This window comes from Macaca thibetana, chromosome 2 (genome assembly GCF_024542745.1).
Source record: "Macaca thibetana thibetana isolate TM-01 chromosome 2, ASM2454274v1, whole genome shotgun sequence".
Taxonomy (NCBI): Eukaryota; Metazoa; Chordata; class Mammalia; order Primates; family Cercopithecidae; genus Macaca; species Macaca thibetana.
This window is the reverse complement of record NC_065579.1, coordinates 70,699,013-70,719,043: the sequence shown is the minus strand read 5'-3', so window position 1 is coordinate 70,719,043 and position 20,031 is coordinate 70,699,013. Positions and strand designations below refer to the sequence as shown.

Genomic DNA, 20,031 nt, shown 5'->3' with positions numbered 1-20,031 from the left:
ACATTGATTTTGTATTCTGAGACTTTGCCAAAGTTATCAGCTTAAGAAGCTTCTGGGCTCAAATTATCGGGTTTTCTGGATTTAGCATCATGTAGCCTGCAAACAGTGATACTTCCTCTCCTACTATTTGGATTCCCTTTATTTCTTTCTCTTTCCTGGTTACCCTTGCTAGGACTTCCAGTATTATGTTGAATAGGAGTTGTGAGAGATGGCATCCTCATTTGTGCAGGTTTTCAAGGGGGAATACTTTTGTCCTTTCAGTATGATGTTGTCTCTGGGTTTGTTATATATGGTTCTTATTATCTTTAAGTATGTTCCTTCAATACCTAGTTTATTGAGAGATTTTAACATGAATGAATGTTGAATTTTGTCAAAAGCCTTTTCTGCACCTATGTGGGCATGTCTTATGGAGAGAGGTACTTTTGACTTCCCTGTTTCCACTAGTCTTCAATCTGGTCTGGAGCCCAGACCCTGCCTCTGTGGTCAAGTCCTGCCTTTTACTTCAGTTGTAGACATTTTAATATAGGAAATGGCATTTTTTTCTCCCCCTAAATTGGATAATTTCCATTCAGGTTTAAGAGGGAAGAACAACATTATTGTGGGAGTTTTATTGTATTGAATAGATTTTATAAAGGTTTTCTTCAAAGATGTTTCTCTGAAACAGAGATTATTTTATTTCTCCCAATATATATGCTATCAAAGAGGTAGCAGAAGTTGAAAGAAGTTCAAAATACTATCTGAAATTGTCGAGTTATATAAACATTTGATTGCAACAAGCAAGTCCTTTGTAAAGCTGTAAAGCATTTACATCACTGGAGACAGTTTTATTCAAAGTTTCTACTATTTTACATAGTCTACTTATAGAGACATTTGTTTTTGGAACAGAGTAAGGGATAACCAGAATAAGCTATATTCAATCTGGATAATGGTGTACATTTATTTAAAATGAAAGCAGTGTGGTGTAAACATTCAAAGAATTTTTATTTTTCAGAAAATCTGGATCAGTGTTTTGCTACTGTGCTACACACTGTAATTACCTGGACAACTTAGCAAGGGGAAGTTCAAAAGACCAATGCCTGAGTTCCACTCTCAGGATCTGATTAATTGGTTTGGGGTCAGGCCCATACACTGACAATTTTAAAGAGTGCCTTCAGATGATTCTACTGTGCAACCAGGTTAAAAACCAGTGATGTAAACCAAATGATTTATTTAAAGCAGACATAATGAGGTGGATGACTAATACAATCTTGTTCATTTTGTAGCTTTCTAGAGGCAGGTGTCCCTGCTACACATTTTCTGGGCCCCCAGCTGCTGCTCTTCTTTCATCTGACACATTTCCCTGTGCCCTCTCTTTATTGCTAGGCATGCTAGGGAAAAATGGCAAAATGAAAAAATCTTCCCTCTGTGTTACTTCTCATGAATTATTGTTGTAAAATTTGAGTGAGAGGAGGAGGTGGGAAAGTGAGAATTGAACCACAGGCTGAAATAAAAATTTGCATAAATTTTAAGATTTCATTACAAAATAAAATATTACCTTCTTTTACTAGTCTAGCTCATTAATATTTGGCTGTATAAGGAATTATGATTACCACTTATGAATATAAGCATAGTAAAAGTATTATAACACTAAAACATCAGTAAAGGAATTTGTGAAATAGTGTTTATTGATAAAGTTTTTTTTTTTTTTTAACCACAGAACTTTTGGTTTATTAACAGTTTTTTTATTTGTTTAAATTTGTTTATGTACCTTTTGTAACTGTGTGTTTTTAACAGCAGAAACTTCAAACACAGATTTTGACAACATCGTGGATCCTGATGTGTATTCTCCTGACATTGAAAAAATTGGGGAAAGCACCTCCTTTGAAAGAAATTTAAAAGAGAAAAGTATAGGTTTAGAAAGTAATCAAAAGTCTGATGATTCCTGCATATCACTTGAAAGCAAGGATACTTTGCTAAGTATAGATTTAGAAAAACCTCCCATTGAGGAGAAATTATCTCAAGACATCAAAGAATCCTTGGAATTCAGCAATCTGCATAAGACGCCAAGCTTTGAAGATTCAAAAACTACAAAGTCATCACTGGTAAATCTCTATTATGTTTATTATATTAGAATTTTATAAGAAATCTTATAAGAAAATGTCTTAGTGACACAATACATTCTCAAGTTACTCCCTATTAAAGTTAAATTGTGCTGCCTTACATTATTATGAGATAGTTGAAGAGTGACTCATATGGAAGAGAACATTAATGACTTCTAGGACAAATTCTAATATGAGGAATGCCATTTTAATAAATGGCTTGCTGTGATAAATAATACTTTAAGGCCCACCTTATGCAACATAGTAAGAGCACTGTTACTTTTCCAAATGAAATTCATTATGAATAATACAGTATAATAAATCCTTTCTAGTTTTTTACGATAGTATAGTCAATGGTCAAAGTGAAATAAATGCAGATATCTAGATAGAACCAGTTACTGTGGTTTAATGTAAGTATAAGATGAAGAAGGTAATTATTTCAGGAAGATGGCTAATAAAGAAACGGAGTTATAGTTTTTGTTTCTTCTCACAGGAAAGGTAAAGGTAAAGTTGCTCATTTTTTCATTGTTACCAAGTTATAAAACTATATTTGAATTTCATTCTATATACTAGAAATCTTTACTAATGGTAAATATTAATAATACATTCTTTGGAAATTTAAGTGAGGCAAACATTTTTAATAATGCTCAAAAGTCATTTAAAATGAATTCCTATGGTTCCTGAACTGAAGAGGGAAGCAAAAAAGCAGAAGGATGAATACTTGAGTTGCTTCTACTTCTGCTTGGACGGTTGGTTTTCTGTGCCCACTTTGTTACAGATGTTGTGCCTTTGTGAGATACGAAATTGAAACTGAGGCCTCTGCAAAAACTTAGACCCCTAAATGTCTGATCAGTCATGTAAGGAATGCACTAGGAACATGCATATAGGTGCAACAAGATGAAAGGAAACTGATTTCTGCAAGTGATGTTGGCTAGGTCAATAAAACATTTCACCTGGAAAATGGATGTCTTGGGCTTTCATTTAGCATAGATTTGGATATACCTACTCAAATATACATTTGCGTATATATTTCTTGCTTGTCAAGCCAAGACATTAACATTATTGTTAATCCATGCCTATTAATACCCTGATGTATCTGACAGAAGTAAATCCTAATACTTTATAAATGGACATCCTTACAACTTATCCCATAATAGATTCCACAAAATAAAGCTCCACTTCAGATGGGCTTATCTTCTCGTTACCCCAGTGAAGAAAACAATTGATCATAGCATGAATTTCAGCAGAGAAAACAAGAACTTCAATTTCCACATTTCCAAAGGGCAACATGAAGAGTACCAGGTGACATCTATATATACAGTGAGCTGTGTGATAAGTGAGGAATCCTGACCTTAAGAAACCCGATCTTTTACACTGGGCAGTAAGCCTGCCAGACCTTTGTCCTAGAGGAAGACTATCCTTATTACACTAGACAGTAAACAAACCTGCTCTTTGCTCTAGAGAGAGACTCAATCTCTATCCTCTGAGATTATATTTAAAATGTTTAAAAATAGGAAGAAATAAAAAGAACTTAAGAATAAGATAGTATGAACTGCTCCATTTATGAAGGCTAATAAAAAGTTCTAACATTCAAAATATATTTATTCAAATTATAATTAAATGGATACTAAACAGCATATTAAATACAAATAAGGAGAGAAATATTACCCTGGAAGGTAAGTTTTAAAAATTGCTTCTATTGCAGCAAAGGCGTGTGAAGAGTTAGTAATATGACAGATTGTAAAATAACCAAGTACAATTCCAGAACATTATAAATAAAAACAAATCCACATTATGACTTTTATTTGAGATACCTCATAGACAATCTTAAAAGCAATAAAAGACAATAGAAAATTATCTCCAAAAGCAATTACTAGATTGCCAGTAAAATTCTCATGCACAGCAACAGGGAGCCTCAACAATGTAACACAGTGGAACATTATCTTTAAACTTCTAATAGAACTGAATAACAATCTAGAATTCCAAGGCTTGCAAAACTGTCATTCAAGACCAAGAATAAAATAATGGCAAGTTTAAACAAAAGTTCAGGTAATTTAGTTATTTCCCCTCTTAAATGAACATCTGAATGATATACTTCAAAAAAGAAATTAAACCTGGAAGGAAGAAGTAGGATGCAAGAAATAATGGTGTGAGGGAAAAATGAAAAATATATTAGATGTATTACAAAATAATTATTATAATGCCCAATTTGAGAATTATAAAAGAAGAAATTTGAATGAGAATAATATGTGCCATAACTTGTAAGACTGTTAGATATGTATGATTACAGTTAAAAGTACTAAGATTCTGTATTATAAAGAAAGTAGAGACCATTGTAGGAATTGTTGTTGATTTAGTGTTTTAGTTATACATGTTAAATACTTTGAGTAACAATTAAAATGTTACAGACACAATGTATATCATCCAAAACACTAAAGGAAAAGGGGAATATAGAAAACTCAATTAACTAAAACAGTCAGGAAATAAATGCATCAAAGGAAAAATAGTATGGTTAAGCATTGGGTATACAATTCCTCTTGGGTCGCTCATGTTTTTTTGCACATCTTTTGAGCAAAACCACCGACTCTATTTGTTCCAAAGTATATTTTCAAGAATGCTTGTATAGATAACAGCTTTGAACGATAGAGATTATGTCCCTCTTCAGAGCAAAGAATAGGTTCGTTTATTGTCTGGTATAATATAAATAATGTTTTCCTCTGGCAAAGGTCAGGCAGGGTTACTGCCCAGTATAAAACGGATTTCCTAAGGTCAGGATTTCTCTCCTGCACCACAGCTCAGGGTACGTGCAGATGTCACGTGGCTCTTTTCATGATGTCCTATGAAAATTGGGTTCTGGGAATTGGTGCAAATGATGATACTCTGGCAACTGCTATTGTTGTGAGTGAGAAAATCCTTTGTCTCTGACCAAGGAAACTTGTATCTTCTTCCAGCATACATGAAACTGTAACAGGTTTGCAAGTAGGGTAAAATCTCAGACCCTTCACAGTTCTTGACAGCAAGTAGAAAGACTAAAGCAAGCTGACAGGAATAAATTCAATCATATAAGTAATTAGAATAAATGTGGACAGTGTGTGTGTGTGTGTAGAGTTATTTTACCAGACACCTGCTTAAAACATGGGGTGGCAGGGAGGAATTTCAGAGTAAAGGCAAGCACTAATTAAAAAAATAAATAAAAATTTAAGGTAATAAAACATTATTGGGGTAAAGGGGACCATTGTGTAGATGTTAAAATCAACTATTTAATAGGAAGATTAAAGAAAATCTGAATTTGTGTGTACCTGTCAATATAGCCTCAGATATATTGTAGCAAAAATGGACAAAATCACATGGTATTATTGACAGATCCATCAATCTACTATGATTTTCTATTAATAAAGATAGAGAAGATTTGATCAATACAAATAAGCTTAAAGAACATATTTAGAACCACATGCTCAATAATTAGAGAATGTGTGTTCTTTGCAAGAACAAATGGAACATTTGCAAAATACATGTTACAAAATATTACAAAAATAAATCCACAAAGGAAGTTTCAACAAATGCTAAAGAAATCATATTACACACTGTGTTTTCCAATCATAATACAATAAATTATAAATTGATAGCAAAATGCTAACAAAATTAATACAATTCAAATATGTCTAGGTTTTTATTTATTTATTTTAATTTTATTTATTTATTTTTTTGAGACAGAGTCTCACTCTGTGGCCCAGGCTGGAGTGCAGTGGCGCGATCTCGGCTCACTGCAAGCTCCGCCTCCCGGGTTCACTCCATTCTCCTGCCTCAGCCTCCTGAGTAGCTGGGACTACAGGCGCCCACCACTACGTCCGGCTAATTTTTTGTATTTTTAGTAGAGACCGGGTTTCGCCGTGTTAGTCAGGGTGGTCTCCATCTCCTGACCTTGTGATGCGCCCGCATCGGCCTCCCAAAGTGCTGGGATCATAGGTGTGAGCCACTGCGCCGGGCCAAATATGTCTAGGTTAATGAAAAAAATTAAAATAGAATGTAGAAATATTTAGAACTGAATGTAAGCAAAAACATCACAGATAAATAATGTATAGGATGAAACTCAAATAGTACTTACTGAGAAATTTATAATCCCAAATGCAAGAAAAAAGTAAAAATTAATGAACTATGAATCTAACTCAAAAGTAATAAAGCAATCATAAACTCAAAGGAATTCACTGGAAAAACTCTTTCCTGTCATTCTCTTCAATTCAGCAGGAGAGGATAAGGAAATATGTATTGCCCTCAGGCCCTGCCTATTTATCCAATCCAGGGAAACTTTCATTTAGTTAGATAGTCTGATGATTTGCATCCCATCGACTTTCTGGTCTGCTCTCAACTGATCAGAGTCTGTCAGGATAGCTGTGACCTACATAACACCAATAATTTACAGAAGGGTTCCTTTACTTCTTTTATGTGTTAATACATGCTACCCTATTCAATTAATGTAACAGGTGTGTCATTAGGTTTAGCTGTTTCTTAAAAGGAAGGTATGTGACATGGACATACAGAGGGGAACAGCATACATTGGGGCTTATCAGAGGGTGATGAGTGGGAGGAGAGAATTAGAAAAAATAACTAGTGGGTACTAGGCTTAATGCCTGGGTGATGAAATAATCTGTACAACAAATCTCCATGACACAAATTTACCTATGTAACAGACCTGCACAAGTACCCCTGAACTTAGAAATTGTTGGGTTTTGTTTGTTTGTTTGTTTTGTTTTGTTTTATTTTGTTTTGTTTTTTAAAAAGAAGGTTGGGCACAGTGGCTCACCCCTGTAATCCCAGCACTTTGGGAGGCCGAGGTGGGTGGATCACAAGGTCAGGAGTTTGAGACCAGACTGGCCAACGTGATAAAATCCCGTCTCTATTAAAAATACAAAAATTAGCTGGGCGTGGTGGCAGGCACCTGTAATCCCAACTACTCAGGAGGCTGAGGCAGGAGAATCGTTTGAACCTGGGAGGTGGATGTTGTAGTGAGCTGAGATTGTGCCATTGCACTCCAGCCTGGGTGACAGGGTGAGACTCCATCGAAAAAAAAAAAAATGAGAATGTGTGTGTGGCTGGGATACGTTCTTGTTTTATTCAATTTAAGACTATCCATTGCTCAGTATAAAATATTGCTCAGTATAAAATATGTTCTGACAGAGCTAGTTCAGGAAACAATCTGAATGAGTATTTAAGTGCATAGGATCCATAAAGTTCTCAGCAGCTCAAACCTGCTGACATAATCAAAAGCCAGTGACTGTTGTAAAATGGCTTACATGGTTATTGTTTTTTTCAATTAGGTGAGACTAAATGTAGTCCTGGACAGTAATAAAATAGTGTTATGTAAAGATTGCCTTTTCCTCATGGGGGATATTGGATTGAGAGGTTTGAAGTTTTTCAGGAATAATCTGTGATAGGATTTTAGAAGTATTCTCAACAAACTAATGGGTTTCTAACTCCAGGATTGCCCCTTATATAAATAAAATAAAGAATGTTTTAATCCATTCCTAGGTAATTATATCTGATGAATAAAAAAGTGTAAATAGTTTCACAGACATTGTCTACCACTGGTAAGACAGGACTTAAGCTGAGCGCCAAAGGTTCTCCTGAGCATCTTATTACGGGAGATGGCCAATCTCTGTAAAGAATTAAGTTGTTGGATCACAAGAGAATTTGAAGAGTTGCAAAACAAAAGGTGAAAAGCAGATGGAAGAGAGCTGTAAAATAGAGCTTTCTGAAGTGGCCATCAGAATTGGTGCTTCACAGTTTGCAGACTGAGTTCCTGCTTCTGAATAAAGTGGTTGAATCTACTTTCTTTTCATTCCTAAGAACTAAACCTGAACCTATTTTACTCTTTTTCTGTCCTAGTAGAAGTCATTCCATCAGAAGAAACTACTTATAAATCTATTGTGCTCCATCCAAATTGAGTATAAAATTGTTTCTTTTGTACTTCAGTTTTTAGAAAATGATTTCTGTGTAAGGTGGAACTTCCTACAGAATTAAGTACTAATTTGTAGGGCAGTAGCTAGGAAAACAATGGACTAGTCAGGGGTCCTTTGTTCTGGCTCTAAAACTATCAATAGTTAACTTTGTAAGTTTGTGCTAAAAGTAATAAAACATAACTATTTTAGGATTTTTATCTGTAAACCAAGACATTCAAAACTCTTCCAGATTTGCAATTGCATAATTCAAATACAAGCTTCACTAGAGTGGAAAGAATTCTATAATTATTTATCAGTGTCTGGGAGAGCCAGGGAATATGTGCTGAGAATTTTGGATTTCGATTTTTCTTTTAATGACATGCTTTATTGGTCACTAGCTTTGTTCTTTAATATTATCTCATTTATATAATTTATAAATTTATATTAAAGTAATTTGGTTTACATTGATTTATTGCAACAGACTATATTTGGGCATTAATTAGATTAGATTCATTAGGGAATTGTTAAAAACTGATAGCTACTCTGATTATACTATAACCTCATCTAGAGCTATTACTAATGAATTCCTAATCTGTTTCTACTGGATTCACATTTTTTAAAATCCCAGTTATATTCAATTCTAGAATAAGAACATGTAAAAATGACTTAATAGGGTGGCAGGATAAGTCTACGTTTCAAATCAGTCAGACCTATATTCAAAGCCTAGGTCTGCTAGTTTCTAGCTATATAAACTTCGTAAATTACTTATCTTCCTCTTGCCTCAGTTTCCTACTTGTATATTTGCTTCATGATGAGTGTTTTGTTACCTTACATTTTTTTTCCATGACCATTGTCAGGTCAGATATTTCCCATTGGTATTTTACCTTCAATTTTGAAATTATTTTATATATAGACAAAGACACTAGTTCACAGCCACTGCATGTGGAAGTAACTCTGAATTCCAGGATAATTTATGTGCAAGGACACTGAGGGATGAAAATAAAGGAAGAAAGAGAAAAAAAATTATTTTATTTCATGAATTTCTGTCCTTTTTGGATTAATATCAACTTTCAGAGAATCACTATAACGGTAGTTAGAACTTACTATATACAAAAATGTTGTGTTACTATTTGTCTCCACTGTTAGAAACTAAACTTGATGAGGGAAGAATTTGTGCCAAGTATATAGTAGGTATCTGATAAATGAATATGCTTGTTTGTGTTAATGAGTTAGAAAATGAACTTTATAATGTTGAATATTTTGTTTCTTAGTTGTTACAAGAAATAGCCTGCAGAAGGAAGCCTGTAACAAAACAATATCAAGGACTTGAGAGATTCTTTATTTTTGATACAAATGAAAGACTCAACTTACTTCCTTCTCATCATTTAGAATGCAACAGTTCCAGTACTAGGATTACACTTGCAGGTAAAGTTCTAGCTCATTTTTCTAAAACAGTCTGGTCTCATCTTAGGAAACACTGGGCAGTTCTGTTCAATGGATAAAATCATTTTCTTCTTGCCTAAAATTATTGACCTTGTATTAGTTGCTATATATTTACATTTAAGGTTACTATCAGAATGTGAGAAACTATGACTTATAATGAAACTAGGAAAGATTATTTTTAGCATTTAGAAGTGTGGTTATTTTAGACATTTTAGTGTTGCTATAAAGGAATAACCAAGGCTAGATAATTTATAAATAAAAGAAGTTTATTTGGCTCAGAGTTCTGCAAGGCGTGTAAGTAGTATGTGCCACCATCTGGTTGGTGTTTTACATTACAGCCAATAGTGCACAAAAGTTCCGATTGTTACTCATTCTTGACAATACTTGTTCTTTTCTTTTTTTGGCAGGGGCAGGGGAGAGTAGTCATCCTCATGGGTCTGAGGTGGTATAATATTGTAGCTTAGATTTGCATTTTCCTCATGATTAGTAGTGTTGAGTATCTTTTCATGTGCTTATTAAGTCATTTGTATATACTCTTTGGAGAAAAGTCTATTCAGTTACTTAGCTCATATTTTAATTGGGTTATTTGTTTTTTCATTGTTGAGTTATAGGAGTTCCTTATTATATTCTGGATACTACTTCTTCATAAGATATATTATTTGTAACTATTTCCTCCCATTCTGTGGATTGCCTTTTCACTCTGTTGATAGTGTCTTTTGATGTAATTTTTTCCAATTTTTATAAAGTCCAATTTGTCTATTTTTGTGGGTGCTCTTGCCTGTTCCTTCAATGTCATATTTAATAATTCATTTCCAAAGCCAATGTCATGGGTCTATACTTCTAAGGTATTTGTAGTTTCAGGTTTTATATTTAGGTCTTTGATCGATTTGAGTTTATTTTTGTACCTGGTATTAAAAGTCCAGATTCATTATTTTGCATATGGATATCAAGTTTTCCAGCACCATTTGTTGAAAAGACCTTTCTTTCCCCCATTGAATGGTCTAGGCACCCTTGTCAAAAATTATTTGGCTAAGAGAGTAGATTTTAAGTTTTCTCACACACAAAAAAATTATTGGTGAGTTGAGATATATGTTAACTAACTTGATTTAGCAATTCCACAATATGTACATATTTCAAAATATGTTTTATACCATAAGTATAACATTTTTCAAATAATTGTAATTTGATCATATGTGTGAGGATATATTTCTGGGTTGTTTACCGCATTTCATTGGTCTATATGTCTGTCTTTGTACCAGTATCACACTGTTTTGATTACAGTATCTTTGTAATAAGTTTTGAAATCAGCAAGTGGGAGTCTTCCAGCTTTGCTCTTGTTTTTAATATTGTTTTGGCTATTCAGGGTCCCTGTTGATTGCATGTGAATTTTATGATTTTTTTTTTAATTTCTATGAAAAACGTCATTGAGTTTTTGATAGGGATTATATTGAATATGTAGATCACTTTGGGTAACATTGGCACCTTAGCACTATTGACTCCTCCAGTTCATGAACATAAGATATGTTTCCCTTTATGTGTGTCTTCTTTAGTTTCTTTCAGCAATGTTTTATAGTTTTCATTGCATAAGTCTTTCACCTCCTTGGTTATGTTGATTTCTAAGTTTGTTTCTTTTTGATGCTATTGTGAATGGAATTGTTCCTTTAATTTCCTTTTCAGATTTTTCATTGTTAGCATATAGAAATACAATTGGTATTTGCCTATTGACTTTGTATCTACTACTTTGTTGATTTCGTTAATTTTAACATACTTTTGTGTAATCTTTAGTGTCTTCTACATATAAGATCACATCATCTATGAACAAAGATAATTTTACTTCCTCTTTCTAATTCAAATGTCTTTTATTTCTTTTTCTTACCTGTTCTGGCTACTTATATTGAATAGAAGTAGCAAAAGCAATCATCCTTGCCTTGCTCTAGATCTTAGGAATTGTTCTTTTTTTCCATCATTGAGTTTCATGTTTGCTGTGGTTTATTAATATATTACTTTCATTATGTAGAGGTATTTCCCTTTTATTCCTAGTTTGTTAGGTGTTCTTATCATAAAAGTGTGTTGGATTTTGTCAAATGCTTTTTCTGCATAAATTAGGATGATTATGTGTTTTTTTTTTCTTTCACTCTATAAATGTGGTATATTACATTGATGGATTTTCATATGCTGAACCATCCTTACATTTCAGAAATAAATGTTATTTGATCATGATGTATAACCCTTTTTAATATGCTGCTGAATTTGGTTTGTTAGTACTTTGAAGATTTTTACATCACTGATTATAAATGATATTGTTCTGATGTTTTTTTTACTTGTAGTGTCTTTGTTTGGCTTTAGTATCAGTGTAGGTGTAGACTCACAGTTTGAGTTGGTGTCCCTCCTCTTCAATCTTTTGGAAAAGTTTGAAGACTGGCGTTATTTCTTCAAATGTGTGATAGAACTCACCAGTGATGCAATTAGGTCCAGGACTTTTATTTATTGGCAAATTTTTTCTTACAGATTTAATCTCCTTACTAGTTATATATATTCCAATTTTTTGTTTCTTCATTTTTTTTTTTTTTAATTTTACTTTAAGTTCTGGGGTACGTGTGCAGAACATGCAGGTTTGTTACATAGGTATACATGTGCCATGGTGGTTTGCTGCACCCATCAACCCATCACTATATTAGGTATTTCTCCTAATGCTATCCCTCCCTTATCCCACCACACCCTGACAGGCCCCAGTGTGATGTGTCCGTGTGTTCTCATTGTTCAATCCCACTTATGAGTGAGAACATGTGGTGTTTGGTTTTCTGTTCTTGTGATATTTGCTGAGAATGATGGTTTCCAGTGTCATCCACGTCTCTGCAAAGGACATGAACTCATCCTTTTTTATGGCTGCATAGTATTCCATGGTGTATATGTACCACATTTTCTTTATCCAGTCTATCATTGATGGGCATTTGGGTTGGTTCCAAGTCTGCTATTGTGAACAGTGCTGCAACAAACATATGTATGTATGTGTCTTTATAATAGAATGATTTATAATCCTTTGGGTATATACCCAGTAATGGAATTGCTGGGTCAAATGGTATTTCTAGTTCTAGATCCTTGAGGAATTACCACACTGTTCTCCACAATAGTTGAACTAATTTACACTCCCACCAACAGTGTAAAAGAACTCCTATTTCTCCACATCCTCTCCAACATCTGTTTCCTGAATTTTTAATGATCACCATTCTAACTGGTGTAAGATGGTATCTCACTGTGGTTTTGATTGGTATTTCTCTAATGACCGGTGATGATAAACTTTTTGTTTGTTTGTTTGTTTGTTGGCTGCATAAATGTCTTCTTTTGAGAAATGTCTGTTCATATCCTTTGCCCACTTTTTGATGGGGTTGTTTATTTCTTGTAAATTTGTTTAAGTTCCTTTTAGATTCTGAATATTAGCCATTTGTCCAATGGATGGATGGCAAAAATTTTCTCTCATTCTGTAGGTTGCTTGTTCACTCTGATGATACCTTCTTTGCTGTGCAGAAGCTCTTTAGCTTAATTAGATCCCATTTGTCTATTTTGTCTTTTGTTGTCATTGGTTTTGGTGTTTTAGTCATGAAGCCTTTGCCCATACCTATGTCCTGAATGGTATTGCCAGGTTTTCTTCTAGGGTTTTTACGGCTTTTGCTCTTACATTTAAGTCTTTAATCTATCTTGAGTTAATTTTTGTATAAGGTGTAAGGAAGGAATCCAGTTTCAATTTTATGCCTATTGCTAGCCAGTTTTCCCAACACCATTTGTTAAATAGGGAATCCTTTTCTTTTACTTGTTTTTGCCAGGTTTGTCAAAATCAGATGGTTGTAGATGTATGGTATAATTTCTGAGGCCTCTGTTCTATTCCATTGGTCTATGTATCTGTTTTGGTACCAGTACAATGCTGTTTTGGGTTACTGTGGCCTTGTATTATAGTTTGAAGTGAGGTAGTGTGATGCCTCCAGCTTTGTTCTTTTTGCTTAGGATTGTCTTGGCCATGTGGGCTCTTTTTTGGTTCCATATGATATTTAAAGTAGTTTTTTTTCCAATTCTGTGAAGAAGTCAATGGTAGCTTGATGGGGACAGGATTGAAAATAAAAATTACTTTCAGCAGTATGGCCATTTTCATGATATTGATTCTTCCTATCCATGAGCATGATGTTTTTCCATTTGTTTGTGTCCTCTCTTGTTTCCTTGAGCAGTGGTTTGTAGTTCTCCTTGAAGAGGTTCTTCACTTCCCTTGTAAATTGTATTCCTTGGTATTTTATTCTCTTTGTAGTAATTGTGAATGAGAGTTCACTCATTATTTGGCTCTCTGTTTGTCTGTTAGGGGTGTATAGGAAAGCTTGTGATTTTTGCACAATGATTTTGTATCCTGAGACTTTGCTGAAGTTGCTCATCAGCTTAAGGAGGTTTGGGCTGAGACAATGGGGTTTTCAAAATATATAATCATGTCATCTGCAAACAGAGACAATTTGACTTCCTCTTTTCCTAACTGAATACTCTTTATTTCTTTCTCTTGCCTGATCGCCCTGGCCAGAACTTCCAATACTGTGTTGAATAAGAGTGGTGAGGAGGGCATCCTTGTCTTGTGCCAATTTTCAAAGGGAATGCTTCCAGGTATTGCCCATTCTGTATGATATTGGCTGTGGGTTTGTCATAAATATCTCTTATTATTTTGAGATATGTTCCATCAATATCAAGTTTTATTGAGAGTTTTTAGCATGAATTGCTGTTGAATTTTGTTGAAGGCCTTTTCTGCATCTATCGAAATAATCATATGGTTTTTGTCATTGGTTCTCTTTATGTGATGGATTACATTTATTGATTTGTATATGTTGAACCAGCCTTGCATCCCAGGGATGAAGCCGAGTTGATTGTGATGGATAAACTTTTTGATGTGCTGCTGGATTGGCATGCCAGTATTTTATTGAGGATTTTCACATAGATGTTCTTCAGGGATATTGGCCTGAAATTTTATTTTTTTGTTGTGTCTCTGTCAGGTTCTGGTATCAGGATGATGCTGGCCTCATAAAAATAGATCAGGGAGAAGTCTTTTTCTATTTTTTGGAATCATTTCAGAAGGAATGGTACCAGCTCCTCTTTGTACCTCTGGTAGAATTCTGCTGTAAATACATCTGGTCCTGGACTTTTTTCAGTTGGTAGGCTATTAATTGCTGCCTCAATTTCAGAACTTGTTTTTGGTCTATTCAGGGATTCAACTTCTTCCTGGTTTAATCTTGGGAGGGTGTATGTGTCCAGGAATTTATCCATTTCTTCTAGATTTTCTAGTTTATTTGCATAGAGGTGTTTATAGTATTCTCTGATGGCAGTTTGTATTTCTGTGGGATCGGTGGTGATATCCCCTTTATCATTTTTTATTGCATCTATATGATCTTTCTCTCTTTTTTCTTTATTATTCTGGCTAGTGGTCTATCTACTTTGTTGATCTTTTCAAATAAACAGCTCCCAGATTCATTGGTTTTTTGAAGGGTTTTTCATGTCTCTATCTCCTTCAGTTCTGCTCTGATCTTAGTTATTTCTTGTCTTCTGCTAGCTTTTGAATTTGTTTGCTCTTGCTTTTCTAGTTCTTTTAATTGTGATGTTAGCGTGTCCATTTTAGATCTTTCTAGTTTTCTCTTGTGGGCATTTGGTGCTATATATTTCCCTCTACACACTGCTTTAAATGTGTCCCAGAGATTCTGGTACATTGTGTCTTTGTTCTCATTGGTTTCAAAGAACATCTTCATTTCTGCCTTCATTTTGTTATTTACCCAGTAGTTATTCAGGATCAGGTTGTTCAGTTTTCATGTAGTTGTGCAGTCTTGAGTGAATTTCTTAATACCGAGTTCTAACTTGATTGCACTATGGTCTGAGAGACTGTTTGTTATGCTTTTCATTATTTTGCATTTGCTGAGGAGTGTTTTATTTCCAATTATGTGGTCAATTTTAGAATAAGTGTGATGTGGTGTTGAGAATAATGTATATCCCGTTGATTTGGGGTGGAGAGTTCTGTAGATGTCTATTAGGTCCACTTGGTTCAGAGCTGAGTTCAAGTCCTGAATATCCTTGTTAATTTTCTGTCTCATTGATCTGTCTAAAATTGACAGTGGGGTATTAAAATCTCCCACTATTACTGTGTAGCAGTCTGCATCTCTTTGTAGTCTCCATGAACTTGCTTTATGAATCTGGGTGCGCTTGTATTGGGTGCATATATATTTAGGATAGTTAGCTCTTCTTGTTGCATTGATCCCTTTACCATTATGTAATGGTGTTCTTTGTCTCTTTTGATCTTTGTTGGTTTAAAGTCTGTTTTATCAGAGACTAGGATTGCAACCCCTGCTTATTTTCTGCTTTCCATTTGGTTGGTAAAATTTCCTCCATTCTTTTATTTTGAGCCTATGTGTGTCTTTGCATATGAAATAGAGTTCCTGAATATAACACACTGATGGGTCTTGACTCTTTATCCAGTTTGTAAGTCTGTCTTTTAATTGGAGCATTTAGCCCATTTACATTTAAGGTTAATATTGTCATGTGTGAATTTGATCCTGCTGTTATTATGCTAGCTGTTTATTTTGCCCATTCGTTGATGCAGTTTCTTCATAGCATTAAAGGTCTTTACAATTTGGTAGGTTTTTGCAGTGGCTGGTACTGTTTGTTTCTTTCCATGTTTAGTGCTTCCCTCAGAAGCTCTTGTAAGGCGGGCCTGGTGGCAAATCTCTCAGCATTTGCTTGTCTGTAAATTGTTTTATTTCTCTTTTGCTTATGAAGCTTAGTTTGGCTGGATGTGAAATTCTGGGTTGAAAATTCTTTTCTTTAAGAGTGTTGAATATTGATCCCCACTCTCTTCTGGGTTGTAGGGTTTCTGCCAAGAGATCTGCAATTAGTCTGATGGGCCTCCCTTTGTGGGTAACCCAACCTTTCTCTCTGGCTGCCCTTAACATTGTTTCCTTCATTTAAACCTTGGTGAATCTGATGATTATGTGTCATGGGGTTGCTCTTTTCGAGGAATATCTTTGTGGTGTTCTCTGTATTTGCTGAATTTGAATGTTGGCCTGTCTTGTTAGGTTGGGGAAGTTCTCCTGCATAATATCCTGAAGAGCGTTTCTCAACTTGGTTCTATTCTCCCCGTCACTTTCAGGTACACCAATCAAATGTAGATTTGGTCTTTTCACATAGTCCCATATTTCTTGGAGGCTTTGTTCATTTCTTTTCACTCTTTTCTCTAACCTTGTCTTCTTGCTTTATTTCATTGAGTTGATCTTTAACCTCTGATATCCTTTCTTCCACTTGATCTATTCGGCTACTGTGTATGCTTCATGAAGTTCTTGTGCTGTATTTTTCAGCTCCAGCAGGTTATTTATGTTCTTCTCTATTTATTCTAGTTAGCAATTCGACTAACTTTTTTTTCAGAGTTCTTAGCTTCCTTGCATTGGGTTAGAACATGCTCCTTTAGCTGGGAGGAGTTTGTTATTACCCACTTTCTGAAACCTACATCTGTTAATTAATCAAACTCATTCTCCATCCAGTTTTGTTCCCTTGGTGGTGAGGCGTTGTGATCGTTTGGAGGAGAGGAGACATTCAGGTTTTGGAATTTTCAGCCCTTTTGCACTTGTTTCTCCCCATCTTCGTGGATTTATCTACCTTTGGTCTTTGAAGTCGGTGACCCTCAGATGGGGTCTCTGAGTGGATGTTCTTTTTGTTGATGTTGATACTATTCCTTTCTGTTTGTTAGTTTTCCTTCTAACAGTTCAGCCCCTCTGCTGCAGGTCTGTTGGAGTTTGCTGGAGGTCCACTCCAGACCCTGTTTGCCTGGGTATCACCAGTGGAGGCTGCAGAACAGCAAAGATTGCTGCCTGTTCCTTTCTCTGGAAGCTTCATCCCAGAGGGGCACCCACCAGATGCCAGCCAGAGCTCTCCTGTAAGAGATGTCTGTCATCCTCTACTGGGAGTTGTCTCCCAGTCAGGATACAGTTGAGGAGCAGTCTGTCTCTTATCAGAGCTCAAACACTATGCTGGGAGATCTGCTGCTCTCTTCAGAGCTGCCAGGCAGGGATGTTTAAGTCTGCTGAAGCTGTGCCTACAACCGCCCCTCCCCCCAGGTGCTCTATCCCAGGGAGATGGAGGTTTTTATCTATAAGTCTCTGACTGGGGCTGCTGCCTTTTTTTCAGAGAGGGAAACTTGAGAAGGCAATCTGGCCATAGTGGCCTTGCTGAGCTGCCATGGGCTCCACCCAGTTGGAACTTCCCAGTGGCTTTGTTTACACTGTGAGGGTAAAATCGCCTACTCAAGCCTCAGCAATGGCAGACACCTCTCCCCTCACCACGCTCGAGCATCCCAGGTCATGCTCAGACTGCTGTGCTGGCCATGAGACTTTCTAGCCAGTGGATCTTAGCTTGCTGGGCTCCATGGGGGTAGGATCTGATGAGCCAGACCACTTGGCTCCCTGGCTTCAGCCCCCTTTCCAGAGGAGTGAATGGTTCTGTCTCGCTGGTGTTCCAGGTGTCACTGGGGTATGAGAAATAAACTCCTGTGGCTAAGTTGGTGTCTGCTCAAGTGGCCGCCCAGTTTTGTTCTGGGAACCCAGGTCCCTAGTGGCATAGACACTGGAAGGGATCTCCTGGTCTGAGAGTTGCGATGACCATGGGAAAAGTGCAGTATCAGAGCCAGAGTGCACAGTACAGTCCCTAATTTCTTCCCTTGACTAGGAGAGGGAGTTCCCCAACCCCTTGCCTTCCCAGATGAGGTGACACCACACCCTGTTTCAGCTTGCCCTCCTTGGGCTGCACCCACTGTCCAACCAGACCCAAGGAGATAAACCAGTCCCAGTGAGAGGTACCTCAGTTGGAAATGCAGAAAACTCGCCTTCTGTGTCAATATCACTGGGAGCTACAGACTGGAGCTATTCCTATTTGACTACCTTCTCTTCATGATTTTTTGGTTTTCATTTTGAAAACTAGATCTTGGTGACATCTATATTCTTAGGCATCTTATGTATTCAAATGTGTTTATTCATGTAGAAACAATAATACTTTATGTTGCATTGTTATATACTTTTTTAATTTTTTTTTTTTTTTTTTTTTTTTTGAGATGGAGTTTCACTCTCTTGTTGCCCAGTCTGGAGTTCAATGGCATGATCTCGGCTCACTGCATCCTCCGCCTGCTGGGTTCAAGTGATTCTCCTGCCTCAGCCTCCCAAGTAGCTGGGACTACAGGCACACACCACCATGCCTGGTTAATTTTTGTATCTTTAGTAGAGACAAGGTTTCACCATGTTGTCCAGGCTGCTCTGAAACTCCTGACCTCAGGTGATCCACCCGCTTCGGCCTCCCAAAGTGCTGGGATCACGGGCGTAAGCCACCACACCCAGTCTATACTTTTTAAATTTTTAAAATTAAAATATTTTAATTTAATGATTTTTATTTTGTAATAAGATTTTGTATTTCATAATATATATCACTGTTATAAATATTCTTTATTCAGTTAAATATTGTCCAGTAAGACATAAATACAAAACTAATAAAATTGATTTTCTTCTTTTTAAACTTTATATTATCTTATTATTTTTCAATTTCAGAAGACAGAGAATGGATTCCAGACCATAGCTTAAGTGAACATGCTGATAATGCAATTGTCTTGGGTGTTCTGCAGGGTGCTCAGAGTCCATCATCAAGTAGAAAACAGCAAAAGATGGGTAACATTGACTCAAAGGCAGCGGTGCCATGTTGGCAGCTTACTTTCTTTAGTAGTTAGCTTTATTAGCAGTTTAGTAGGCACCTGAAATTTAGTTTTTGAAGTTCTGTAATTTAAAATCATTCATTTTAACTAAATGTCCTCGACTTTTCTTCCAAAACCAAAGCACAAAAATAAGTGTACTCATTTTTCCAAAGGCATGAATTATCATCTTATTTTCTATAGCAATGTATTAGGAAATAACATTTGCAAAGTGTAGTTAAGAGTATGGCATATTTTGAACAATCCTTATGAAATACGTACTCAGTTTCATTACTCACTCAGGAAGCAGTATGTTTATACCAGATTTTGCCTACTCTTTACCTATATTATGATCAGACAGAACCATATGTGAAATGATTGACTTAGCTTAAGATGCTTATTGCCGGGATTCAGAAAGCTTAGTTCTAAATATAATTCTGTATGTACTGACCCTGGAATCTTCATTTCAGTTCATTAACTCTATTCTCTAAACAAAGTAATTATAAGATTTTCCATAGAATAATTCTTTTGACATACTGAATGTCTATTTTAATACTTTCCTAATGAGTTTATACAGAGTATATGACATCATTAAAATCACTAGTATTATTAGAACATTACTGTTATCCCATTATACCAGCTATAATGGGTTTGCTTTATGCCAAAGTAGAAAGTTGTAGTATATAACTAATGAATTCAGGTAATTCAGTATATATATTGAGGATATTAGCACTTGGCTTGGCCCTGAGGATAAAAGAGATACATAAGTAATATTCCCTGATCTTATTAAGCTCACAGTTTAGGAGGAATACTTGAGAAAGTGGGCTATTTGCGTTGGTTTAAA

General features: G+C 35.6%; 1 protein-coding gene across 6 annotated transcripts in view; it reads left to right on the top strand.

Annotated features, from left to right (window-relative positions):
- Positions 1-20,031, top strand: part of ZBBX (zinc finger B-box domain containing) — a 143,843-nt gene that overhangs the window by 80,691 nt on the left and 43,121 nt on the right. For 4 of the 6 annotated variants that reach the window (XM_050779955.1, XM_050779953.1, XM_050779958.1 and 1 more), the window contains 3 exons: positions 1,774-2,081; positions 9,286-9,439; positions 19,051-19,167. In XM_050779955.1, the coding sequence (XP_050635912.1) occupies positions 1,774-2,081; positions 9,286-9,439; positions 19,051-19,167 (579 nt within the window). The remainder of the gene's footprint in view (positions 1-1,773; positions 2,082-9,285; positions 9,440-19,050; positions 19,168-20,031) is intronic. The other 2 variants (XM_050779954.1, XM_050779956.1) reach the window with 2 other exon arrangements.